This window comes from Aphelocoma coerulescens, chromosome 8 (assembly GCF_041296385.1).
Source record: "Aphelocoma coerulescens isolate FSJ_1873_10779 chromosome 8, UR_Acoe_1.0, whole genome shotgun sequence".
In the NCBI taxonomy this organism is placed as follows: domain Eukaryota; kingdom Metazoa; phylum Chordata; class Aves; order Passeriformes; family Corvidae; genus Aphelocoma; species Aphelocoma coerulescens.
Window position 1 is genome coordinate 33,117,415 of NC_091022.1, and position 24,399 is coordinate 33,141,813.

The 24,399-nt window shown below is 46.5% G+C and overlaps 1 protein-coding gene across 5 annotated transcripts; it reads left to right on the forward strand.

Annotated features, from left to right (window-relative positions):
- Positions 1-9,611: 9,611 nt before the first annotated feature.
- On the forward strand, positions 9,612-21,011 carry LHX8 (LIM homeobox 8). 5 transcript variants are annotated; one of them, XM_069023718.1, is made up of 10 exons: positions 9,648-9,666; positions 9,779-9,848; positions 10,067-10,228; positions 10,447-10,605; positions 13,373-13,494; positions 14,919-15,139; positions 15,672-15,775; positions 18,286-18,381; positions 19,437-19,620; positions 20,392-21,010. In XM_069023718.1, the coding sequence occupies exons 3-10, from the start codon at positions 10,148-10,150 to the stop codon at positions 20,466-20,468; spliced, it is 1,044 nt and encodes a 347-aa protein (XP_068879819.1). In that variant the 5' UTR covers positions 9,648-9,666; positions 9,779-9,848; positions 10,067-10,147; the 3' UTR covers positions 20,469-21,010. The 5 variants fall into 5 exon arrangements, with proteins under 5 accessions (XP_068879820.1, XP_068879821.1, XP_068879817.1 ...); XM_069023719.1 differs by lacking the exons at positions 9,648-9,666; positions 9,779-9,848 and adding an exon at positions 9,612-9,638; XM_069023720.1 differs by lacking the exon at positions 9,779-9,848 and having other exon boundaries at positions 9,622-9,666; positions 19,437-19,475; positions 20,392-21,011.
- The last annotated feature ends 3,388 nt before the right edge of the window (positions 21,012-24,399 follow it).

Below are 24,399 nucleotides of genomic sequence, written 5' to 3' on the forward strand. Positions count from 1 at the left end.
ATGCTTCAGCTGCACTAAGCAGAACTCTTTAGTGATATGAACTTCAGAGAAAGCAGGATCCAGGAATATATGAATTATGATTTATTAAGAAGGACCCTGAAAATAAGTTTTATTTCTCTTACATACCTATTTTAAAACTTTTTTTTCTACTCAAAAAAAAGTGTTACTGTATTTGATGTCCTTATTATATAATTAGTAGCAACAACAAATTAAAATGAATTAATCCCATTCTGATTTATTTTGCTTGCAGTGTTAAATAAGAAGTACACAAAACACAATTAAGTAATTTTAAGTCCTCTCTCTAAATACTAATCAGAAATTGCTACATCTAGATAAAGCCAAAACAAAACTTTTTATTTGTTATGAGCTGAGAAATGTGTAGAGTGCACGGTCCCCACCGACTCCGAGGTAAATACTTCCACTGCTTAGGATTTCTGGCTAAAAAGTTGCTCAGCAATTTCAGGACTGTGCAAAGATGTTTACACAGAATCTGCTGCTTGGAATAAATAGTGCAAGGAAGCTTTAACTACAATGTGCAATATGAAGACAGCCATTAGCCTGAGGATGGGGAAGGTCTGACACTTGCTAAAATAAAGAAAGAAATGGTTTATTGACCTGCACTGATACCTCCCTCATATAATGAACTGACATTTCTGCAAGGCACCTCATCCCCAGGCAGCCTACTTTGTTCATTTTTAAGCACCCAAACAGAACCCAGACTTACATTTCTAGCTAAGGCATTGCATATGTCCAGGTAACATTCAGACACATGGCCCACAGACCTCACTTGAGGGTCAAAGCACTCACTCAGCAGACACCAGCCACAGACAGATGTGATCGCTGACGTGAGCAGAGCAGTGGCCGTGCAGCAGGGCAGGGGCACAGTGCCCAGCACTGCCGCAGCAAGGGGTGCTGGCTGAGCTTCTGCAGGCTCTGCCTGTGTGGGAGGGCCAGGGCTGCAGCACCAGCAGAAATACGGGAAAGATGTGCACATCCCCAGAGCAATGGTGACACCTGAGCTGCTGGCAGTGTGATAGCACTGGAGGATAGAGCCCTGGCACATTTCTTCCCATCCCACATATCATGCACATGTGACAACTAGAGGTCCAAGAGTTATTGAGCCTTTTCTGGTGTTCTAAATTAGCCCACCTGTGCACAGAGACACTAACCGCCTGCCTGCAGACGTACACATGTCCCGCCAGTGCCCATTGACATTCATGGAGTAACTCCTGGCCCAGAAGTTGGTAACCCTGCCACAAAGCAGAAAATAAATATAACAGGAAGCAGATGATTTGTTGGATGGCCCAGCTGCTCTCCCACCACCTTGATGCAGCTCATGGTCCCCCTTCTTATCTCATTTTTCTCCAAGTGGTGCCCAGACTTCTCCCCTGCTGGACAAACCTCTCCACCCAAGATGGCAAAGGTGACCCTGCACTGTTGGGCTCCTCCTAGAGCCTGATGAGAGCCAGAGCCTGCAGATGGGTGCAGCACAAATGAGAAGTTTGAGAAAGGGAATCAACATAGCTGTTGATTTTCAGGCAGCCTGAGCACCAGAGAGAAAAGGCTGTTCCCCTGGGATGCACCCAAGATGCAACCAATGCTAACCACAAATTCTCTGCATGGCAAAAAACAGCATAAATTAAATATTGCAGGGAGACCTCTTAACTATTCCCAGGGCAGCAGGTAATGAGGAAGGTACCTTGTCTGTCAGTTTGGCAAGCATATAAGTGAACTGTGTCCCCTCAAGAAGTGTCATCATAGACCACACCAGTTACCATCTTACTGCAGGGATGAGTCCTAAACTAGTGCCTCTGTCTGCTCCAGAAGATGTATTTGTCGTTAGACAGGCACTGCACATTTGACATTTTCATGTCTCTGCCAATCAACATTTTTAATCTACATTCACTATTCATTCAATATGGGAAGGAGTCCTTCATTATACCAACACCTTTTTTGGTCTTTATATGTAATAGCTATCTGGTCGGACTCCATTCCTCTTGTATCTATCATCCAGTCACACGTATCATAGCTGAATAGCACATTCATAGCCTCTAGCTATGAATCTCTCCTCTTGTACCCCTGCAGAGATTTAGCTGTCTGAAATTCTTGCTATGGGATCATGCATATCCCATTTTACACCAACATTCAGACATAAAGCAGCATCACGAGAATGTGGGGAGCAAACAGTATGAAAATCCCCCAAAACACTGGTATGAACTGCAAATACACCAAGTGCAATGCAGTGAAGACAGGATAAATGTTATTTCCATTTCTGAACTCTCTATGATTTTGTCTCACCAGAAAGTTCAGAGTTCCACAGTAACAGTGGAAACATAGTAAAAAACATTGCAGAACATAACCAATAAACAAGGCAGAGAAGGGCCATGTCTCCCACTCTGCTTGCAGCCACCTAGCAGGCAAAACCAGACAGACCCTGATGACCTCACAGCTGCTGCTGTGACAAGCACAAAGCAGGCAGGTGTTCACAGATTTGTCTTTCTGCTTGCCAAAATCCTGGGCTCCAGCCTGACTGTGCTTCACGTACTGGGAGAGTCTCAGTGGGCAGGAGCGTGGCAGTGCAAGGGCTTCATTTTTGTAGCACTCTGGCTTAGCATACTGAGCATGGGCCCACTGCATTCTTTGTTTTGTAAATCTGCCTCTCAGTGTCATCAGGGGCTAGTTGATGGGGATGTAAACATTTGGATATTTATAATAGAGCAGTAGAATCGTAACAGTATTATAGTCTGTATAACCCTGATGGTAAGTCAGTGCCTCACTGAATTCTAAGTTTTCTTGTATCCATCAGACCTTCTTTCCCTGAGAGTTGGTGAAATAATTTTTCTTCTGCTCAAGCACCAACATTCAGATTGGTGGCAAGGAACAGCAAAATATTAAACAATGAAGTGCTGCTGTATGTAAACCTAAACCTTTTTTCAGGTAATCAGCCAGAGCTGACTCCTCTTTGAGTGTTTGCTTGTATATATTAAAACAAACATTTGCTTTTAAAATTAGTGGTTCCTTCTGTCACTCTCTTGTCCTTCTGCAATCTCAAGCTGAAGCAACAAACAGAAGCTTATCTTAGATGACCAATAGAAAAATTCATTTTCTGTTGACTTTTTCTGTGGAATATAAAGAGTATTGAGGGTGCATAATGAGAGCGCAGCATCTCCTGGGCCCCAAAATTGGAATGAGTAGTTTTGTGTAGAGCAGTGGGGTGAACAAGACTGTGTGTTGTTAACATGCTACTTAAGTAATCAACCTCTTCAGTTACTTTTTTTACATATGCTCAGTGAAACACATCCTTGTTGTCCTTCAAAAGCAGAGACATGATAGCTGGAGCGCTGCTGACTGCAGCAGGACTAGGACTAGATCCAGATTTCCAATAATTATAACTGAGGTACTGCAGAACAATGATTTTTCCTAGAGTCACCATGTGCTCACAAATCAAAGATGTGTTCTAAATCCTGACCAGTGTCTTTTCCTGCGTGAACAGGTTTGTTAAACTCAGAAAACAGCTCAAACCAAGCAGGTTGACAAAGGGTAAATTGTGTTACACTTAGCATAACATTTCCCCCATCTTGTCGCGTGCCCAAAAACACTGGACTGCTTTCAGGCACTAAACTTAATAAAAGATGTCTGACCAGTGCACTGTTCAGGCACTTCATTCTTCTCCAGATCAACATCACTCTGGCACCACGTAAAATTTCCCCACTCGATTCTGTGTCAGTCAAGAGTTAATGTTGCCATATCAGTTTAAAAATTATAAACACCAAGAAGAATATGATTTCTCATTTCTACTTAAAACACTGCACTTGCTGCTACTTAAAACCTGCAGCCTCTGCACTTTCCAAAGAAATGTATTTTATTTCAGAGCATTACAGTAGCACTTTGTAAACGCCAGTTACAAAACAGTAAATCTTGATTTACTTGTAGACACATGCAAACATCTTGGCAATTGTAACCTGTGGGCAGCAAACCAGGATCTTGTTTCTGGAGGCTCTCTTGTGTTTTTCAGACCTGGTATGAATTAATCACCTTTCTTCCACGAGCTCCCTTCCCAGTTTGCCCACTTACTAAACAAAACATCTCTACCTCGCTAGTCCCAAATGTGCTGTATCTTTAACAGACATTCATTTTAATACACACACTAAGCACTGTATCAACACGCAGTCATAAATTGGCTGGGGAAGAATTTGAAAGATGAATCTGCCCTGAAATTCTGATTTTGCTCTGAAAAGCATTTCCTGTTCTGTGGGGAGGGGAGCTGTCGTTCCTCACAACGGTGGCTGCCTGTGCCCCCTCGGCGGGGGCTGACACCCGGCAGGGTGCCTTGGAGCGCGAGGCAGCCTCCTCCGAGGGGACTTGCAGCCGGCGGCGCTGCCCGGCCACCACTCGTCTTGGCCAAATCCCGGGCCAGCTCAAGTCCTTCCTCTCGAGGACAACCGCCAGTGCGGCCAAGAGCAGGCTACGGCCCGGCTCGGCCCCCCGCGCCCCGCGCCCCGCGGCTGCCCGCCTGTTCGGCCCGGCACAGCCCGGGTACCCATCGAGTCGCTCCCGCAACCGCGGCGGGTCCCGGCCAACCCTGCCCACCCCGCCCGGCACTGCTCGCCCGGCATTCTCCGTTGCCGGCCGTTGACTCTCGCCTCAGCCGCCCCCTCTCCACATGTCCTTCCCCGTCACCTCTGTTCCTTCCGTCACCGCAGCCCCAAGAGCGATCGTGGCCCACGGGCCGGAGCGGGCTTGTACGAGACCCGGGGCGTGGGGGCTACGGGACCGGAACCCTGTGAGTCCGTAGCGGTGCTGGCTGCTTATGGTGCCGGGCGAGATCGCGCTCAGCTGGACACGCTGACCGCGATGCCGCCGGGCGCGACCCCGGCCCCACCGGGAAAGGGTTCCGCGGGGGAGCTGGGAGAGTACAGGGTTTCCACAATACCTGCCCGGGTCCCGGCGCAGCCTCCCCCCTTACCCGGGCCGCGCTGCGTCCTGCAGAACGAGCTGCGGGACGAGCAGCGGGGAGCAGCCGGTGCGCACGGCCGTCTGCGGCACCGACGCCAGACGGGTGCGGCTCCGGTGGAGGGGGGCTTCGGAGCAGCGTGCGGGGGGCAGAGATAACTCCTAGGGAAACTCTCCTGCTGCCGCACCCCTCAGATGTTTCCCAAAGCCCGTCCCGGGAGGGGCTTCCGGCTGTGCCCTGTCCCCATCGACGATGGCCGAAGGAGCCGAAAACCTTCCGAACCTGCAGCGGCCCCCCGGGCCCCCGCCTCCCCCGCACAGGCTATCCCGCCTGGTGGCCCCGGTCTCCTGCCAGAGAGTGATTATTCATCGCGTAAACAGAAGCGAAAGGAATCAGGCAGGCAGACCCGATATCTCAGGGAAACCTTTCGGGCCCTCCACCATGGATGGAGTTACCGTGCTCACCAAAACCAGGACATCCTTACAACGTTGTGCCTGAGTATTTATAAACAATCCGCCATGGTTTCCAGTTTTGCTTTGGCTTCCATTTCGTTAGGGGCAAAATGCTCTTTTACATAATCTGATCGCTGCTCTAATTTCCTCTGTCCCCAGCACTTTCCCTGAGTGATAACGTGACACAATTAGCACAGATGCTTAAAAAGTCAACTTCTACATCAAGTGTTCACCACGATTTCAGGAACGCAGAGATGCAACCCTTGATTTGAACAGGCACAGCTTTCATCCAGCTAGTATGTTCAGAGCGCAGCGACCAAGAGTTGAAATAAGGTAGATTTGAATAAATGAAGAAGTTCCACATTGGGATGCCGAAATTACTCCCTGCAACTTCTGCCCACAGTGCAAGGGCCAGCGATCTAAAAACATGCAGGGCTGCATTTCACTGACTCACTTCTTGCCATCTGCCTCCCTTGCCCCAGCCCCCTCCTGAAAGGGGGGGGGAGGGGGGGGGGAAATGCGGGGGGAAAAAAAAGCAAATTGCATCAAATTCTGGGTGTTGGGAGAGGGGAACCACAGACTCCGGAATATAGTTAGGACATAGGAATTTTTCCCTATGACTGATCTTGTCACTCACAACTGAGCAACACAGAGCTCTACACTGGAAGAGTCGTGAACAAAAGCTCCATGTCTGCAGCCCTGAAAGGTCCTAGACCCGCAAACCGGAGACAGACAGCCTGACCCAAGGAAAGTGCATTGCATTGATTTGGAAAACAAGTCATTGGTAAGAGACGGGGTTCGTTTCCTTCCCGTTAAATCAGCCCAGAGTCAATAATTCAGAGCTAGTCCAAACTGCATCTTTTACCACGGGCTGGAATCAGTGAGGATGCAAACTCACAGAGAGCAAGCCTGAGGGCGCTGGCTCGGTTCTTTCTTCCACAGCCCAGAGAGGCTCCACAGGCCAAGACACAGCGATCTACAGATGAAAACTCTCTTGATACTTGAAGGTGTGCAAACACCCAAGTAGTGCAAAGAGATGGTTGAGACAAGAGAGGGGCCCTTCCGGGGAAGTGAACCTTGTCCCGCACGGGTGTGGGGCTTCCCTCTCCGAGCCGTCCCGCCTCTCCGAGCTCTCCTGCCAGCAGCTGCTGGGGGGGAGATGGGGTGGCGCTCCGCTGAGGAGACGGCGCGTCCCCGCGGTCCCTACGGCCCTGCGGCGCGCCGCAGCGCCGCGCCCGTTCCGCCGGCATCTCGGAGGCACCCGCCGGGCGGGCGCTGGGATGGCCCGGTCGGGCACTGACAGGGCCATGCCCAGCGGGACCAGCCGGGGGTGGGCACCCCGCCCACCGCGCCCTGGTATCGGTGCCCGTTTTTCGTAAGCTGACCACAGTGGCGGTATTAATTTCTTAGGGAACTTGTTTTAACGGGAGAACTGGTGTCGCTGCAGAAGACTCCAGAGAGAAGCACCCAGCCGCATGCACTTGCAGCACGGTGCAGTCTCTGATGAAGGAGTCCGTATGCCAACACCCGCTCGTTAAAACAGCCCTAATTCCCCGCGTTCAGTATTTTCTTCGTGCAGTGTCATATCGTCAGATATTTAAGAGATCTCTCCTATGTGCAGCTGATCAGCGCTCCCACCTACATACGTCCTGGCATTACTCTTGAGAGAGAGGAATCAGAACCAGATGCAGTTCTCGTCGGAGGGTCCCGCCGGAGACCCCCGCTCTTCTCCTCTGTCAGCCTCAGCAGGATCAGGCCAGGGCCACCTTGCCCGCCCCCGGCAGGCTCCCCTTCCCTTCCGTCTCTCTCTGCCGAGACCACGACGACCCGCCGCGGGGTCCTACCCGACGTCCCAAAAGGGGATACATCCTTCCGATGTGCACAGAGACGGCAGTGGGAGAGCAGGGCGCACAAGAGTCGGGAATTCTCTAGAGCCTGCGTGTCCACCCGTTTTCATTTCTTCAGTGAACGATGCAGGGGATGTTCACTAAAATATCGAGGACGTGTAATTTAAGCAATGAAGTTTAGACTGGACTTCGGAGAGATAGGTGATAAAGGTGCACGGGCCAAGCACGGGTGCATCCCGAATAACCAAGCCCATATACTTCCCACGTCCACCCTGTACACGTTTATCGCGTTTCTGACCGCTTCTCAGAAATAATGCCTCTCTCCAATTAGATCGGCAAACCCGCTCACCTCTTGCGAAGCCCCTCCGGCCATAGCAATAACCCGGATCTGATGACGGACTGTTCTCTGGGCGCGTTTTCCTCCTGACTCCCCGCACCTCCCGCGCCCCGGGGCGGCCGACACAGCCTGCGGCTCCGCGCAGTCATCGGAGGGGCCCTGGCTGAGCCCCGCCAAGCACCGCACTCCCGCAGTGCGTCCCCCGCCCCGCCTCCGTTGAGACCCTCGCACTGCGCGGGGCTGCTCCGAAGCCTCGGGGCGGACGGAGAGACCGGGGCGGCCAGTGCAGCCGCGCCCGCTCGTCACCTGGCGGAGCCGGATCTGGACACTGTAGGAAACATGGAGATCTCCCGCACGCTGGTTTTCCTCCAACACCGCGGTATGAATTACCGCTGCTCGTAATCTCACGATCGCCACGGGAAACAACGCGCAGATTGACTTTGTTGACTCCTACCGCGGTATTTCCAGAGAGAAAAGGCGCATAGGAAGGGGGTTATTTCATAGAAATTTAACCCGCAGCCCTCCTCAGAGCGCGCACCAACCTCATTAATTAACTCGTTGAAAGCGCAGGAAAAGGAACGACGAGCCTCGACTCTGCTCCCCGCCGTGCCCGATCCGCCGCGTCCGGGCTCACCACGGGCTCTGATCACGGTGGCTCGGCCGCACCGCAACGCATCCCTCGGAGCCCCCCGCCAGGTGCTCATTTTCTGTCGTGCCACCTGCGACAGACGACAGTAGTGCTGTCGTGCCTCTGTCGGTCACGGAAAGGGAGATCCGCGCGGAGGGCAGGATGGGGGCTCGGCAGGATCCGCGCTGGTCCTGCTCGGAGCCGAACGCTCCGCTCCGCCCCGCCGCGACCCACGGGGCCGCCCGAACACTCGGCCGCTGGCGCCCCGACCTGCACCTCTGCGGACAGGGAGCAGAGCCCAAGGGGGAATCCTGCTGCGTGGGGGGGGGGGGGGGGGGGGGGCAGAGCGCGGCGACGAGGTGCGGTTACCGGACGCTCTGTGGGGCAGCAGCCCGTCGCCTGCGGGGCGGGTGGTCGGGCCGAGTCGGGGGTAAGCACACCCCGGCCCCTCGGGGGAGACGACAGAAAACCGGCTCCGGGCCAGCATAGGTGTTGGCCGGGGCTGGGCCGGGGCTCCCAGGGGCCGGCTTTGTCCGTGTTTCCTGCCGCCGCTCGGGGCTCTGGACGCCGGGCCGGGCGTCGGTCGCGCTGCGCCGAGCCACGTCACGGCCACCGCAAAACCCAAAGCCCTTTTGCCTCGCTGAGGCAGCGGTGTCAGGAACACCGCGACTGAATGTCAGCGAGATTCTACCCAGGGTTAGATTGGTTGAAACCGCTGGACAAACGAATGATTGACGGGACGTCCCGGCTTTACCGGGGCTCGGTACAGTTACGGTTCCGCAAGATCGGGGCACGGGATTTGAAACAACGTTCATGTTTTTTAGAGGGAGAACAATAGAGGGCTTTTCCTTTCACACAGCTCCTCAAAAAAAGAATTCCCTTTTATCATATCCATCATGTTTGTAAACGTAGGGGCAATTGTCTCAGATCACTTTACCGAGGCTCAACAACACGTCCTGCATCCATGGTGAGGCAAGGCTGAACCACAGAGGTGAGGGGAAAGATGGAAACTAAACGACAACTTTAATTAAAAGCAGCTGGCTGGTTAAATACGTGCCAAGAAGCAGACACCCGGTTATTTACCTCATCTGCGAAGGACAAGATGCTTTATTCTCCTCTAATGTCCCGAGAGCATCATCAGTGTTTGGTGTGAGGGAACTCTGCGGACAAGATTTGTGGTCGTGGAGAAAGGGTGCCCGTAAGCCACAGCCTCTCCGCGGAGAGACGCCGGCTGGTTCTGCAGGTAGTGAGGGGCAGCCAGCCTCCGCACCCTCTGCTCGCGGCGCCACTGGGACACCGGTGTTAATCAGCAGCACCTGTGGGAGCTCAGAGACGGAGGAACGCTTTCGCAGCTCAGGTCCTTCTATTTTAGCTAAATGAGAAAGGTTTTATTACTAGATTGCGGAGGTGCAAGCAAGAGGTGAGGTAGTGAGACGGGTGTAGGAGCTGTGAGTTTGAGCTATAGGAATTCGCTTGGGCTTTGGGATTCAAGAGCGTGGGAAAATCACTCCTGTCACACGGGCTCTCGTTTTCCTCTGTGTTTGTTTTCCTCGCTCACAGGGAGATGTAACTGGAACTTGTGCTTAGACTGGGATAGCGGGGAAGAAGCTGTGGCAAGAGATAAAGACAAGTGAGGGGGTTCTCGGGGGGGGGGGGAAGGTTGTTGCTGGTTTTTTTGTTGTTGTTGATGTTGGGGGGGGGTCCCTCCCTCCCTCCTCCCCTCACTAAACCTGCACGGGCTCGCTGGTGGAGACAACGGCCCCGCCGCGCTGGAAGGCGGGTTCTGTGCAGGAGGTGAGGCCAGCGGGGCAGGTCCACCCACTTGAAAACAAAACTTTTTTCCTGCAGGCGCTGAGAGCAGAGACCGGCGCGGGGTCCCCGGAGCCGGCTCGCCGCCCGCCGGGGGCTGGTATGCGGTAGGGTAGGGCCATGTATTGGAAGAGTGACCCGATGTTCGTCTGCAGGCTGGAGGACAAGGACTTGCCCGCCCTCGGCGGCCCCGCGGAGAAGGTGCGCGGGCGGGGGGATGGCGTGGCTCGGGCGCCGGGTGCGGCTCGGTGGGTCTGGTGGTACCGGGCGTAGCGCTCCCGCTGGGTCCCGCGGACACCGCGACTGCCGCCAGAGTCCTGGCGGGACCCACAGGTGTCGGTGGGCCAGACCGGGCCGGAGCGGGGCTCCTGGGGGGGGGGCGGTCGGGCGCTGACCGCGGTCTCCCTGCCTTCCCGCAGGCCAGCCCCGCAGCAGCTGACGAGGACTCCTGCTCTTCCTCCGCTGCGCTGTCGCCCTCCTCATCGCCGCGGTCCATGGCCTCAGGCTCGGGCTGCGCCCCCGGCAAGTGCGTGTGCAGCAGCTGCGGCCTGGAGATCGTGGACAAGTACCTGCTCAAGGTAAGGGTGCCCGACCTGGAGCCCCCTTCGTCTGGCGACTCTCCCTACCTTCGGCGTCGGAGGGCGGCCCGCTTAGGGAGAGCCTGCCCGAGCCACCGGCAGTGCCCGGAGAGCCTCGGGGAACCGGGCCCGCCGACAGCCCTCCGGGTCGTCGCATCGCTACGGCTCAGCCCTCCCCTCCCCGGACGACGCGGAGCTGCCGCGGACACGGGAGTGCGGAGTCCTAGCGCGCTTGTTCGCCGTGTTCGGGCCAGAGAGGGAGCCCTAGCTGCTGTCCGTGTTTCGGGTGACGCTACTGGCGCTGCGCCGCGTGTTCCTGACACGCTGGGAGAAGCGGGGAAAGAAATGGGAACGGGCGGTCCCGACCGCGGTGACTCCCGCGCGCTCTCGGTCGGACGGCGGCGGCGGCGCGACCTGCATTATACTGAAGTAGGTCTAGGGGGAAGGTTGGGAATCTCAAAGCCAAAAATGCCTCTCGATAAATGTGGAAAAAAATTATTCCTGCAAAAGGTGGTCCACTAATATATTTGAAGGAAACGAGCTGTGTGCGTGCGGAGCAGCTCTCTTGTCTTAGCAATCAGGACCGAGCAAGATAATCTAAAAACAAACACAACTAAGTAGCTTTAAACATGAAGTGTTACTGCAGGGGGGAGAGCGGGGGAGTTTATTCGCCTTTTTTATTATAGCCGTTAAAATTATTCTGGGTCAGACTTTTGCCGTCTTTCCTTTCGTAAGTGAGAGTAACAATCATGGCAGAAAGTCGGTTGATTCCATCACCCTTAAACAAAGTTGTTGTATACTTGCGAAGGATGGTGGGCGACACCCCTGGAAGCATATCTGTGGTGTTATTAGATCGTCCACTTAGGTCTTGGTTGAGGTGGAGAGGTCCAAGGAAAACGTCTGCGGGGGCTAGTGTTCACTTAAAATGGGGTCGGTGCAGGAGCTGCCACGCATCCCTGATCCAGGTGACCCCGTCCCCCTTGCAGTAGCCTAGGCTGGCACAGAACGGGCGGGTGGACAAAGAACAGAGCTGACTTGAACTCTGTTTCAGTTCTCTGAATTCTCGTGACATTATGGCAGCTCATTTATCGTTTACTGATCACTGCTGTCTCCTGTCTGAACAACCAGGATAACGGGACTTGGAGAAAAAGACCTCTAAATTATTTAGCCTTGAGTTTAAATTAGCTGTTACTGCTTCTTGTGTAGGCAGAGAGGACTCGATGCTGGTATGCTACTGTCCAGCAGCAGCAGAGCTTCCAACTTTCAGCCCTGTCAACCGACAAGTAGGAATACGGACAAATGACATCAAATGGACTATTATGGAAGCTGCTGGCGTCCCGCTCTTTGGAAGAACGTTGGTTTCTGAAGAAGAGGCAGTGGGCTCTGAGTGGCTGGGATGTCAGCTCGCATTGTGCAGAGCTGCGTGGGCTTCTCTTGCCTGTGCCGGGGCTTGGTGTGGACCTGGGGAGGCCCAGGGAGTCTTGGCACGGCAGGACTGGTTGCGGGGCAGGCTCAGTCTGGTTCAGCGCTGCCCCTCTGCTCTGTGGCTCTTCTGAGAGATGGTTTGGAGAGTGAGTTTGGTAACAGCTATCAACTGCAATCAACAGTTTCATATATTGTGGTGTAAACTTTGTCAGCATATGGGAAGGTAGCTGCCAACAAGGATGAGGGTTAGGAAAGCACTGGGCAAACTGCAATATTACAGCCTGAAGAATGACTGAAATGGGTGATTCCAGCGTGAGTGTTGGGGTCCATGCCTTGCTTTCACTGTGGTTTGTCTGGCTATGCTCTGATGAAAGGCATATCCTGGATTACCTCAAACCTGCTTTGCCTTAGGTAATATATCAGGTGTTTGGTATGAGATGAGAAATTGGCTCAGTGGAAAAAAAAAAAAAGAATCTAAACTTAATCATTATTTGGTTTACAAAATTCTTCCTCTACAGCATGGGATTATGCAGGGGATCATTACTTAATTTTTGTGGTCACTGGGAGTCTTGGATTGTCAAACGGTTTACTTAGGTGATGCGCAATGTCTGCACAATTAAGAGTTCATTTTATAGGAAAGCAAAAATTAAAATAATTGCTCTCATTTTATTTATTTTGTATGCCCCAAAAAGATATGTAAATTTTTAAAAGTGCTGATTTCTGCTGAGTTCCATGACTACATTTAGTTTTGCTATGGACATTTGAAAGAAATATCGAATTTGCTATTAAAACACCTGCTGCTGTTTTGAAACTCAGATGCCATTCACTAATTTTGCTTTAACAGAAACGTGGCAAATGGAGGTGTGATTAATGGTGCATTTCTATTTGACAGACTTTTTTTTCCGCCTTCAATACTCATGTTTTAAAATTTTAAATAACTTTGCAACGTTTGGGGGTTTTTTAGGCAGGAATTTATGCAGACTAGGGAAAAGATGTGTAAGTTAGCTGCCTTCCCAAGGTCACATAAGGCCAAAACTTGCTCTCTAACGCTGTGAGAACAGAACTGGACACAAGTATCTGCATGGAACTTGTATCTCTTGCTTCTTCTCCTACTGCTTTTAATTACAAACCCATGAAAGCTTATTCTGAAGACATGCATCAAATTAATTAACCTTCAATATGCATGCAGTTCTAAAACATTTTGCACTCAAGAGAACTTTTTCTGTGAATCAGGATGCATAAAACTTTTGACCTGGTCTGGAAAAAACCAGGGTTTGTAAATATAAAATGTAATATTGGTAGTACAAGCATTGAGGGGTATTTTTCTGTTGGGTTTTTGCAGGTAAATGACCTCTGCTGGCATGTGCGCTGCCTCTCATGCAGTGTTTGCAGAACGTCCCTGGGAAGGCACACCAGCTGCTACATCAAAGATAAAGATATATTCTGCAAACTTGACTATTTCAGGTATATTATCCAGGAATATAATTTATCAGATAACTTGTTATACTTGCTTGTCACTTTTCACTTCAGCCGCAACTGAAATTCACTTGACTGTCTTTCTTTTTCATTTGCTAGGTTTATTTTCAGCAGTTTAAAGTTTTTCTTGAGGAGGGACTTGGGGAACCCTAAGTCTGTGTAATGTGACTGCCTGCAAAGTCTCCCCTCTGCTCTTCCCCTGTTGTGCATAGCTGCTGTATTTATACCATCACTGACTTGTGTATGCACTGAGGGAGAAAAAACTCAGAGTCCCTGTCACAGTATTGTTATAAAGCTATTGTATGTGCAAACAATCATCCTTGGGTAGTGCTGGCTGAAAATGCAATGCAAATTGAGATGATCTGTTTGGAGTAGCGCTTCACTGGTGTGGGGCTTAGGGCATCACAAGGAGCTGCAAAATCAACCCAGAATAAATCCCATGTTATTTAAAAGAAGGTTTCAACAGTTATACTTTTCTGTGATCAATTTGATTTAGAATGTAATTTTTCAAGATTACAGGCTAATCTTGCAAGAAAGAATATTATTTGTTTTGGCAATGTAGTACTCAGGATGCAAAGCCTTTGATCCAGAAAGCAGCAAAAATTGTTGCTGTTAATTTTGATGTGATTGCTAATACTTCTCTAGTTTGATTGCTAGACCAAACTTTCTGGGCTTCTCAGCTGTGCAGTGAATAGATTGCATCCAACTAGTCAAGTCTGACACAGAGTGGGAGGAGGCAAGCTGAGTGCTGTAAACTTCTGGAAAAACAAAATCTTGTATGACTTGAAAAAAATTAGGGTCAGCAAAGATTTTCAGGACAAATTCTTATCTAAGGAATCAACATATTTAGTGGCTAGTCTCCTCTTCAAAGAGAATTTTTCTACTGTAATAATGTAAATACTTGCAGATTTTTTAGTTTATTTAAAAATCATAATGTGATGCAAATTGAGGAAATAACTATGAAGATACAGGTTTTTCCCCCTTCTGCTGAAGATGCTGAAAGATTTGTGAAGGGAGATGTAGCTAAATATAATAGTTCAGACTAATACTAGAGTAATGTGAAATGCATTTGAATAATTGGAAGAATTTTGAACAGCCTGCTGTTTCCATCTTTCAGCTTTTAAGAGTAAGTATCTTTATAAAAGGAATGATGAGGAGCTATGAATTCATGTAGCAGTTAAAATGCTTCAGTTTTGCTCTTTGCGTTATGAAAATACTAACCTCCGTATTCCAGTAGTGTCTTGCCTTAAGCTGTCAGATACAAACTTGCTGACATTTTTTGCCATGCAAACGCAGTCATGCCGTAGGTCTCTGCTGCGCTGCCACAACACGGTCACCTCTAAACCTGCCGGAGCTTCGCTTTGCCCGAGACGGTGTCTAACTTCACCTCCTGGTTGCCGTTCTCATTGCAGGCGGTACGGCACTCGCTGCTCCCGCTGCGGGCGGCACATCCATTCCACCGACTGGGTCCGGCGGGCTAAAGGGAACGTGTACCACTTGGCGTGCTTTGCATGCTTCTCCTGCAAAAGACAGCTTTCAACTGGAGAGGAGTTCGCTTTGGTTGAGGAGAAAGTCCTTTGTAGAGTACATTACGACTGCATGTTGGATAATCTGAAAAGAGAAGTTGAAAATGGTAACATACTGCTTTTGTTAAGAACTATGTTTGTGGTTCAGATTTAATTAAATTGTTGGGGTTTGCTTCATTTTCCTTACTAAGAGATAATTGACTGATTTTACTAAGACTGGAAGCACAGGTTCTTGAATCAAAATAATGTGAAATTATTTCATGTTTTGGGGGCAGTTTTGGTGTGGTTTTTTGTTTGGTTTGTTTTTTGGTGTTTGTTTTTTTGTTGCTGTTGATGGGGTTTTTTGTTGTTTTTGTTTTGGTTTTAGTCTGTATAACTTGTTTTATATCCTAAGGAAAAGAAAGCAATAGCATATATTGTTGATGAAATATCATGCTAGATTTATTTCTTTCCTCACTTGCAAGGGAGTTGTTTAGGGCATAATGTGTTATGGTGCTGGATCAATTTAACTTTGAATAGAATATGGCTTTTATAAGCTGAAATTCCGCTGACCCGGTGCTGTTGGTTATTGAACAATCTGACTTACAACATCATTGTGAATGTTTAAAAGGCAGTGTTGTTTTCTTTTTAATGTTTCAGGTAATGGCATTAGTGTGGAAGGAGCACTGCTAACAGAACAAGATGTTAATCATCCAAAACCAGCAAAAAGAGCTCGGACCAGCTTCACAGCAGATCAACTCCAGGTAGAGACAGTGCTAAAAACTTGTGTAGCTCAGGTTTATGCAGAATATGGGTGCTGAACCAATAGAAAATTTTAAGCATATGGGGAAAAGAAAAGCTTGAGTGCTTTAAACTATTTAATAAACTATCAAGACACAGCATGTTTCTGGAATTGTTTGTTAGTTTCAGCAGTTTAATATGAAATAGTATTCTTCAAGCTCTTTATTTCCCTGGGGGCAGATGGTAATTCTGCAAAGTGGAAACAAAAAGGTGGTTCTATTTTGATTGCTTGATGAAATCTATTTAATCAGCCATTTATATCACTAAACATAATAAAGACAAAATATTTTTCAGATTATGTAATGTGAAAAGTTGTACTAAAGATGGGTACTGTATGTGATTTGAAGACATGAATAGGATGGAAGTTGGAATTGTTGTAATGCTTGCATCTCCCCTGCTTTCTAGGCTTCTTGTCCTTTTGTTGCCTTGACAAGAGTTAACTCCTATTGAGATAGTCCAGAGCTATTTCAAACCATTTACATTAGCTTTCTAGGGAAAAACATTAGGATAGGGCCAGCTTCCAACGAAAGAGGTGATGGTGAGACAAGATTTAGAGGTTCTAACCTGTAGTGAGAAGGAAGCTGTGACTTTCTACCTAATCCTAGCTGCACATCCTTGCCTTTGGTTTAACAGGTCTTTGCATTTCTGGTCACAGTGTGAGTTCTGTTTTGTTGGCCTGTCCTCGCATTCATGGTGAAAGCAGTTGAGAAACTCATGTTGAGGTGTAATAACGTATGAGGTGTTAAAGTAGTGCTATATAAAAGGGCATGGGGTCATTCAAAGCTTGGGTTCCTATTATAGTCATGATTGGAGACAAAAGGTGCAGTTAACACAAAACAAGCATGTTAGCAATAATCCAACCAGGTGCAAAAGGGCAAGGGCTCTGAACATTGAGCTTGAACTTCTGCAAAAGGGAACTTTTTTCCCCAGCAGTAGCTGAAAGGGAGACGGGACCAGCCAATAGGATGGGAACTGTATTCAGGGCTTCTTCCCAGCTGCTGTCATTGAAACTTCCATGTTCCCTTCTTCTCCTGTTTAAAGTAGATTGTAACATACTTCAGCAGGTGTTTGAGATCTTATGGCCTCTTGTTATTTAATGATACTTTCTATCTGCTTGTTGCACCTCTATACCTATCCTTGAGGCTGCTAGAAGACTTTACTTCCAACAAGAGAAACATTGTAGGGATAAGTGGACTGTCAGAGTGGCAGCATGCAATTATGCGCCGCACAAAGTACTTGTATACAAAAGAATGTCCACACTTTTTTGATGTTTTAGTTCTGTAGCACCTTCCAGGACCTAAAGGGGCTCCCAGTCATCTGGAGAGGCAGTTTGGACAAGGGCCTGGAGTGACAGGACAAGGGGGAATGGCTTCCCACTGACAGAGGGCAGGATTAGATTGGATATTGAGAAGAAATTCTTCCCTTTGAGGCCAGTGAGGCCCTGGCACACTTCCCAGGCAAGCTGTGGATGCCCCATCCCTGGAGATGTCCAAGGTCAGGTTGATTGGAGCTTGGAGACACCTGGTCTAGTAGAAGGTGTCCCTGCTCATGGCATAGGGTTGGAACAAGGTGAGCTTTCAAGGGCCCTTCCAACCCAAACCACTCTGTGATTCTATGAAAAATTACAAAAGTAAATAGTTTCTGAATGTGGAAGGAATAGTAGTCTGAATCTTCAAGGATGAAGCCAGGCAAAATTTGCTGGGTCAAATTAATGGTCAAAAATCCAAAAATGAGAAACTAATGGTGTGAAATTGCTGAAGTTACCCTGCAGAAATCCACAAAACCTTACTTTCATTAAACAGGGCAAATCCTTGAAGCCTTTGAAAGTCTTCAGGATGCAGGCCAAATTGACATCTACTTCCTCAAAAAAAAGGTGTAATTTATATCCTCATGACAAGTGTTGACTTCAATTTTCTGTAAAAAGATGAGTAACCAAACCATCAAAAAGGACAGCCAAGGTGAAGCCTCTGTTTCTTGGGTTGGTTAAAGGCAAAGTTGGTTAAAGTCTTCCTAGTTCCTGCATCGTCCATGGAGATGAAAAGAAGATCAATTACTCCATATAACATTGACAAGTTCAGAGTGTGGATTATGGCTCATGCCTTCCTTATGTTGTGGTCTGCTGCTATAGGTGTTTGAGCATATTTGAGTTGCTTTGCAGTGAATTTTCTCCTACAGTTCTTTTAATGCAATCTTAAAGAGCACCTCTTCCAGTTTTCACTACTGCCGAGCAGAATCCATTTTTTTTCATTCCTGGTAAATGTCACAGCTCAGTTAAGCATAGCAGGGGGCTTGTGCTTTGGCTTTGGGGGATTTAAAAAAAATTTTAAAAATGTATTGGGGACTCTATACTAGTGATTACAAAAAAAACCCAGTTTCCTGAAAACAGACAAGGTATAGTACCATAGTCTGAGAAGACTGTCAAATGTGGCTTTCAACACAAATGCTTCTGCAATCTCCTATCTTGCTTTTTCAGGTTATGCAAGCACAGTTTGCTCAGGACAATAATCCAGATGCACAAACGCTTCAGAAACTGGCAGAAAGAACAGGCTTGAGCAGGCGTGTTATACAGGTAACAGTGTGAAGTTACTTGACTCACAAAGTCTGGTACTCATCCATTGGAAATGCTCAATCACAATTTTCTGAGGTTATTCTAACATGGAAAAAGACTTAATCTGTTTTAACTTCAGACAATAGGAATGTTCAGGAATAGGTCTAGAACGAGCATGGTAATTTGGAAAACTTGCTGTATTCCTCTTGCACTTTGTGTGTGGGGGATTAAGCCTTCTAAGAAGAAACTTCTCAGCCTAAATAGTATAGAAATTGGCACTATGCCAATTATTCCAAATATGTACTTCTGTCTGTAGTAGTCTGTTCTTAAGACCTGCATCTTTTTGAAAGTGTCTTGTGGTATGACACATTAGGAGCAAGTGAATATCTAGTCATTTGTTCTAGAGAGCAGAGTTCAAATAAATGCCCATGTCAGCCAGAAATGAAACACAAACTTACAATCTTTGCTTGAAGATGTCTCTCAGAAAACATATGAATGCTTTTTTATATGTAAATGTGATTTAAAAAATATAATATAAATTATATGTTAATATAAATAAATTCTGAGTTGCCTTGGCTCATTCTAACCTGGAAGACTGACAGAGTGTTTCTATAGAAATGAGGTATTTGACTGCTGGAATCAATCCTTAAAAAAAAAAACTTGCCTGCTTTTCCATGTGAAAAGGCAAGTGGGTATCCTATGAAAAACATGCTGTGCTGTCAGTAGTGATCAGGCAGGGAGAAGACTGTGTCTGGGATGTGGTGAGGGGTGCGTTCCAAGCAGAGCAGGGCTGCCAGTGATGTTGCTTGGCCTGGGGGGCCACTGGCCCCGGGAGATGCCCAGCCCCTTGCTGTGCCTGTCCCTGTCCTTGGTGGGCTGCTGGGTGCTGAAAAAGTGTTCCTCACTTGACCGCACTTGTAGGCTTAGAATGGATATTTCTCCATTTGGACTGTCAGCACTGTGTCAAAGGCCCAATTAACTATGTGAACTCAGCTTAAGATAAGCTCCAAGGTTGTTGTTGTTGTGCTAATATTGAATGCAATCTATCAATGTGATGATGTTTCCCTCCTTTTCAGGTGTGGTTTCAGAATTGCAGAGCACGCCATAAGAAACATGTAAGTCCTAATCATTCATCTACTGCTCCTGTCACAGCAGTTCAGTCCTCCAGGTTGTCTCCACCCATGTTAGAAGAAATGGCATATTCTGCCTATGTACCCCAGGATGGGACTATGCTCACTGCTCTGCACAGCTATGTGGATGGTAGGTATAACAGCTTTGCTGGTTTTGTCTGAGTAAAATCATTGTCAGCTGTAGCAAGAACAGTTTACCAAGTACTGATTAAAGAAACCTAATGGATTTATAATTTCTAGTAGTATCTATAGGATATATTAATACTGTACTTGGTGTAGATAGCAAGTACAAAGCAAGCATTAAGAAAGCAATAGCCCTTCACTGTAACAGCATGGCTGAAGATCTGAGTATGAAGACAACCATTTGTGCTTCTTCCAGACTATTAAAACAAGAATAAGAAATTAAGTACGTATTTAAGCATCTACTTCACATATTTTAATAATACATAATCTAATGAAAACTGTTTGCCACCTGCTCCCTGGCTTTTATCCCATGGGCTGTGTGAGTATGCTCAATACAGCAAATTCTCTGAGAGCTTCAGCTTCCCTCACAGTAACACACAATGGGAGAGAGGGGGAGAGCCTGATGGTCAAAGATTTTTTCAGTCATTGTTTGTCTTATGAACCAGCAAGTCAACAACTTTGTCTCCTATTTGTGATTAGGAGGAACTGTGAAGGTTTTGGGAGAACCAGGCTGAGCTGCATGTGTGGCCTGAGCTTGTTTTCCTCCAGAGCAGTGGTGTTAAGGTGGGCTGTGGGTGGAGGAGTGGGCTGGGCTAGGAAGAACAGAACATGCTGCAGGGTTGGGACAATGAACTGTCATTATGCAGTGGGATTTACTGATTTATAATCTTTTGCTACTTTCAATGAAGTTGACTGGTGAATGTTTCTGTTTTTGTAGCTCATTCACCTACAGCTCTTGGACTTCAGTCTTTGCTACCCCATTCAATGACACAACTGCCACTAAGTCACACCTAATTCCTTTTCATTAAAGATCTAAACTATTAAAGATGTAACCTTAAGTCATAGTGTATTAAAAATATCATTGGAAAGGTACTAATGTTAACTTTTTATTTAACACCCAAAGCATTTTCAAGATAACTTTTGCTGCCCAGGTATGTATGTCTATTTAGCCTGCAAGACACTTTTATGGATTCTGCATAAGTAACTATTACATTGTTTACAAGCCTTATTAAACACCTTTTTGTATTGTCTGGAAATAGTCCATGCTAGTTATGTGTGTGTGTTAATTTATTTGTCATCAAAAGAGCACTTTGCCTAGAAGAAAGGACTGACAATTGTGCAAAATGTTTACAATTCTTTGTGAAATTGTAGTTTATCATTAGTTTGTATCTGTAAGTTATTGCTAAAAGTATTACCTGCATTTGAGTTCTATACAGCCTATATGTTAAAGCTTATTTCTGTGAGTTTACAAAAATAAATTTTGGTTGCGAATATTTTCAAAAAGAACTGAATAAAGTTTCTGCTGTAGCATGTCAAGCAAAAATGTTGCTGTGTCTATGGCTGAACTGTGATCATTTGTCAAGTGCTTAACTTGAATCTTCAATTTTAAGAGAAGGTCCCTGATATACTGAGAAACATTACACTGAAGTCCTTCAGGAGGGCTGATACCCATTTCAATTGATAGTAAAAATAATTTCATGGACTTAGATGGGTCTTGAAACACTCCAAATATGTGCTATACAAGTGGGTACATGCAAAGCAGTGCTGCTCCTGAGGGTGCACACCTGGAGGGGAGGGAAACTGGGGACATGTAGGACAGATTTTAAACTGTGACTTGCCAAGTGGAGAACCTAAAGTCACATCTGCTTTAATATTTTGAGTCTTTCTTATTTCAGCTTTTGTTTTCTTCTGTGTTTTTATCTCATGACTTTGTTAAGCAGAGCGATAAATAAGATGCAATACTTAAACAGCCTGCTTTTTAAAAGTAAAATCTAGTTTGGCATTTTAACTGACCTATATCAAACTGCATATAAACAATGAGTGGAATTCAATCAAATGTGCTACAGTCTACTGTGTTTAGAGTGGTTAATGTGCTAAGATTTACTCATAGAGCATGTTTTGATACACTGATTCGATGAACAAAGGTTACTATAAATTAAACTGATTTTTGTCTTCACAGACTAGTTTCCTGCAATGATTTAAGATAGATCTCCTCTGCTCACATAAATTTTATTTGCATCAGAAGAAAACCATACTTTGGAAGGAGTGTGTGTGTCCATATCCCTTCTTTTTCTCTCCCAACTATGCATTAGTGTCTACTCTGTGAAATTCCTTAATGGTACTGGTCAAACCATTTCCATTTGGAAAAGGTAGTGTTCTCTGTTGACGACTTTTGCAAGCAGAACTTTGATGGCAAGCTCTGAATTAACATAAGTTCCGTAAGTTAAAGGCTGGCACTGTTTTAAGTGCTGCTCATAGATGTCTGAAGTAATCTGAATAGCAAAAGCAATCTCCTTGCACTGGCACAGTGGTTTGTCAAGGCTTTTATTATCATCCTGCCTTTTTTTTTTTCTTCACAAAGCACTCAAGATGGGGGCTGTAGTGGAACTTGACTGACTTTACATTTTATTTGAGCATACATAACTTCTAAGTGAAATGCCCTGGGTAGAATACTGAATTCCAGATGCTGTTATCAGTACCTAAGCTAGCTCCATGTATCTGCATGCTACGAAACTGCATGTGTAGCAGCAGACAAACTAGTTTTTGTTAATTTGTCTGATATGCTGAAGTTTTACCAGTTAAATGCTAAATAATGTTAATTTAGATGTTAACATAACTTGGTAATTTAAAATGTAACTTGGCTTGCACTGAGTCCCTTTAAGGAAAAGTACTTATTCACTCTAATTTGAAGAACTGAGTAGCTTCAGGTTGCCTGAAACAAAAGCAAGTTTAAGCTTATTTATGCAACACCTCTTTCTGTTCAGCTCCAAAGTCAGAACAGGATTAAAGTACATGGGGAGCAATTTTCTTATTTCCCTATGAAAATAGGAAGCAGAAGGATTCATCTTTTGCCACTGTCGAGTGCATGAGCAGATGTTGGTGAGCGTGGCTGAAAAAACGCAGAGTTGAAAATCGGAAACTCCAGCAGAGAGTCTGGGCTTTGAGTCTTCCTTTGCCAGTGCCAGAGCTGTCTGCAGCTGGTGTGTTGGGCTGACAGAGCCTATGGAAAACTGAGGATAGTTTTAGTCAGCTGGGCTCAACTGAAGCTGCTGCTGTAGCTTGACTTTGAATGCTTTTTTGACAAGCCTCAGTGTTTGTCTTTCTCTCCTGGTTGTGCACTGGCTTCATTTGTGACTTCACTGCTGAGCTCTTCAGCCCTGTAGCCATCTGCTCTGCCTCCTGCTATATAAAAGAGTAGCTCAGACAATGTCGTGATGAGGCAATTCATGGCCTCTCTTTGCAGAAGGAGAGTGCAGCTATAGCAGGAACATGTATGCTGAGTCCACACCTTTTAGATGGCATAGATTCAATTTAGAATTGCAAATTTGTATTAAATTTATGTATGAAATAATCTGCTCTTAACATCTCACACAACCTATCTTGAACAGAGAGCAACATAGAACTTTGCTGTGTGGATGCCTTCACAGAGAATTGTATTTGCAATATATTTGCTCTGATCCCAAAGCATTTAGCCTACAAGGTAGGACTTGCTAATAGTTTCAATGTGACATACATGAAGATATCTAAAATGGAACTAATGGTTACCGACTTTCACACCTTTTGCCTTTCCTTCCGTAACCTGTCCAACTAAGGCAAGCTGGGGCTGTTTCCTGTATTACTTTCTGTTGGCTAAGTAAACTGCAAAGTAAAATTTAAAATTTATTATACTTAACCTGATAAGAGGAGGGAGAAATATGGAAGAAAAATATCCTCCTGGTACAAACTTCCCAGAATCTCTAAGGGATATCTTATTATTAGAAGTTGGTAGTATTTTAGGTTGCAGAGTAACAAAATGGTCTACTGCTACAGTATATTTGAAGGTCTTTCAGAAAGATTTCAAACTCTGCAATTAAATAAAATATTGGAAGTTAGATGTTTTGAAATTCCAGCTATCCACTGGAACACTGGTTTGTGTTCATGTGAAAATAAATCTGAAAAGTACTTGGGTATTCCCTAATCTGCTTTTCACCCCAAAGCACACCAAAATATCTTAGTTTCTGCTGGTGGAGATATTTGTCTAATCTGCTCTAAAACATCTTCAGTAGCAGAAATTTTTACAGATTCTCCAGGAAATCTGACACTTCCTTCAGAAAAAAAAAAAAAAAATTAAAGAGTCTTCTCCTGCTGCCCAAGCAAAGCTGATTCACTGAGCTTTTCATACCAACTCATATTTTCTAAATGTCTGTTTCTGTGCTGTTTTCTTTGCCATCTTGTAGCATGACGCTTGGGTTTAGCCAAGCTCTTGCTGCTGCTTAGCTGAAGGATTAGGGTGTATAAATGGCTCGTTGTTATGGGTTCTGGACTGGCAACTGATTTTTCTTCTATTAGCACTGCCCTCCACCTTCTGCTTGTGGCCAGCTGTTACCTTGTCTCTTGTTTACCATTCTGCTTAGATTACTGCAATTTACATAAGCAATTTCTATTTTACCATACTGAGTTTCACCCTGTTTCTTTTTTACTGTTTCTCAAAGTTTTCAAAATCTTTTTGAATTCCAGTTCTGAACTCCCTCGTACTGCCTCTTTGGAGTGTGCCTCAGTGGAAAAGTGTTTTGACCCAAACTTTTTTTCCCAGTTTCTGTTTTCAATAAGTTTCCAAATCTGCCCTCAGTCAGAAGAGACCCTTCTAAGCAGAGTACTTGAACTTATTATTATTCTCTGACCAGCTAGCAGCAGAGGAGTCTACTTTGACCTAAAAGGCACAAGCTGCTTCAATATTTCTAGCTGC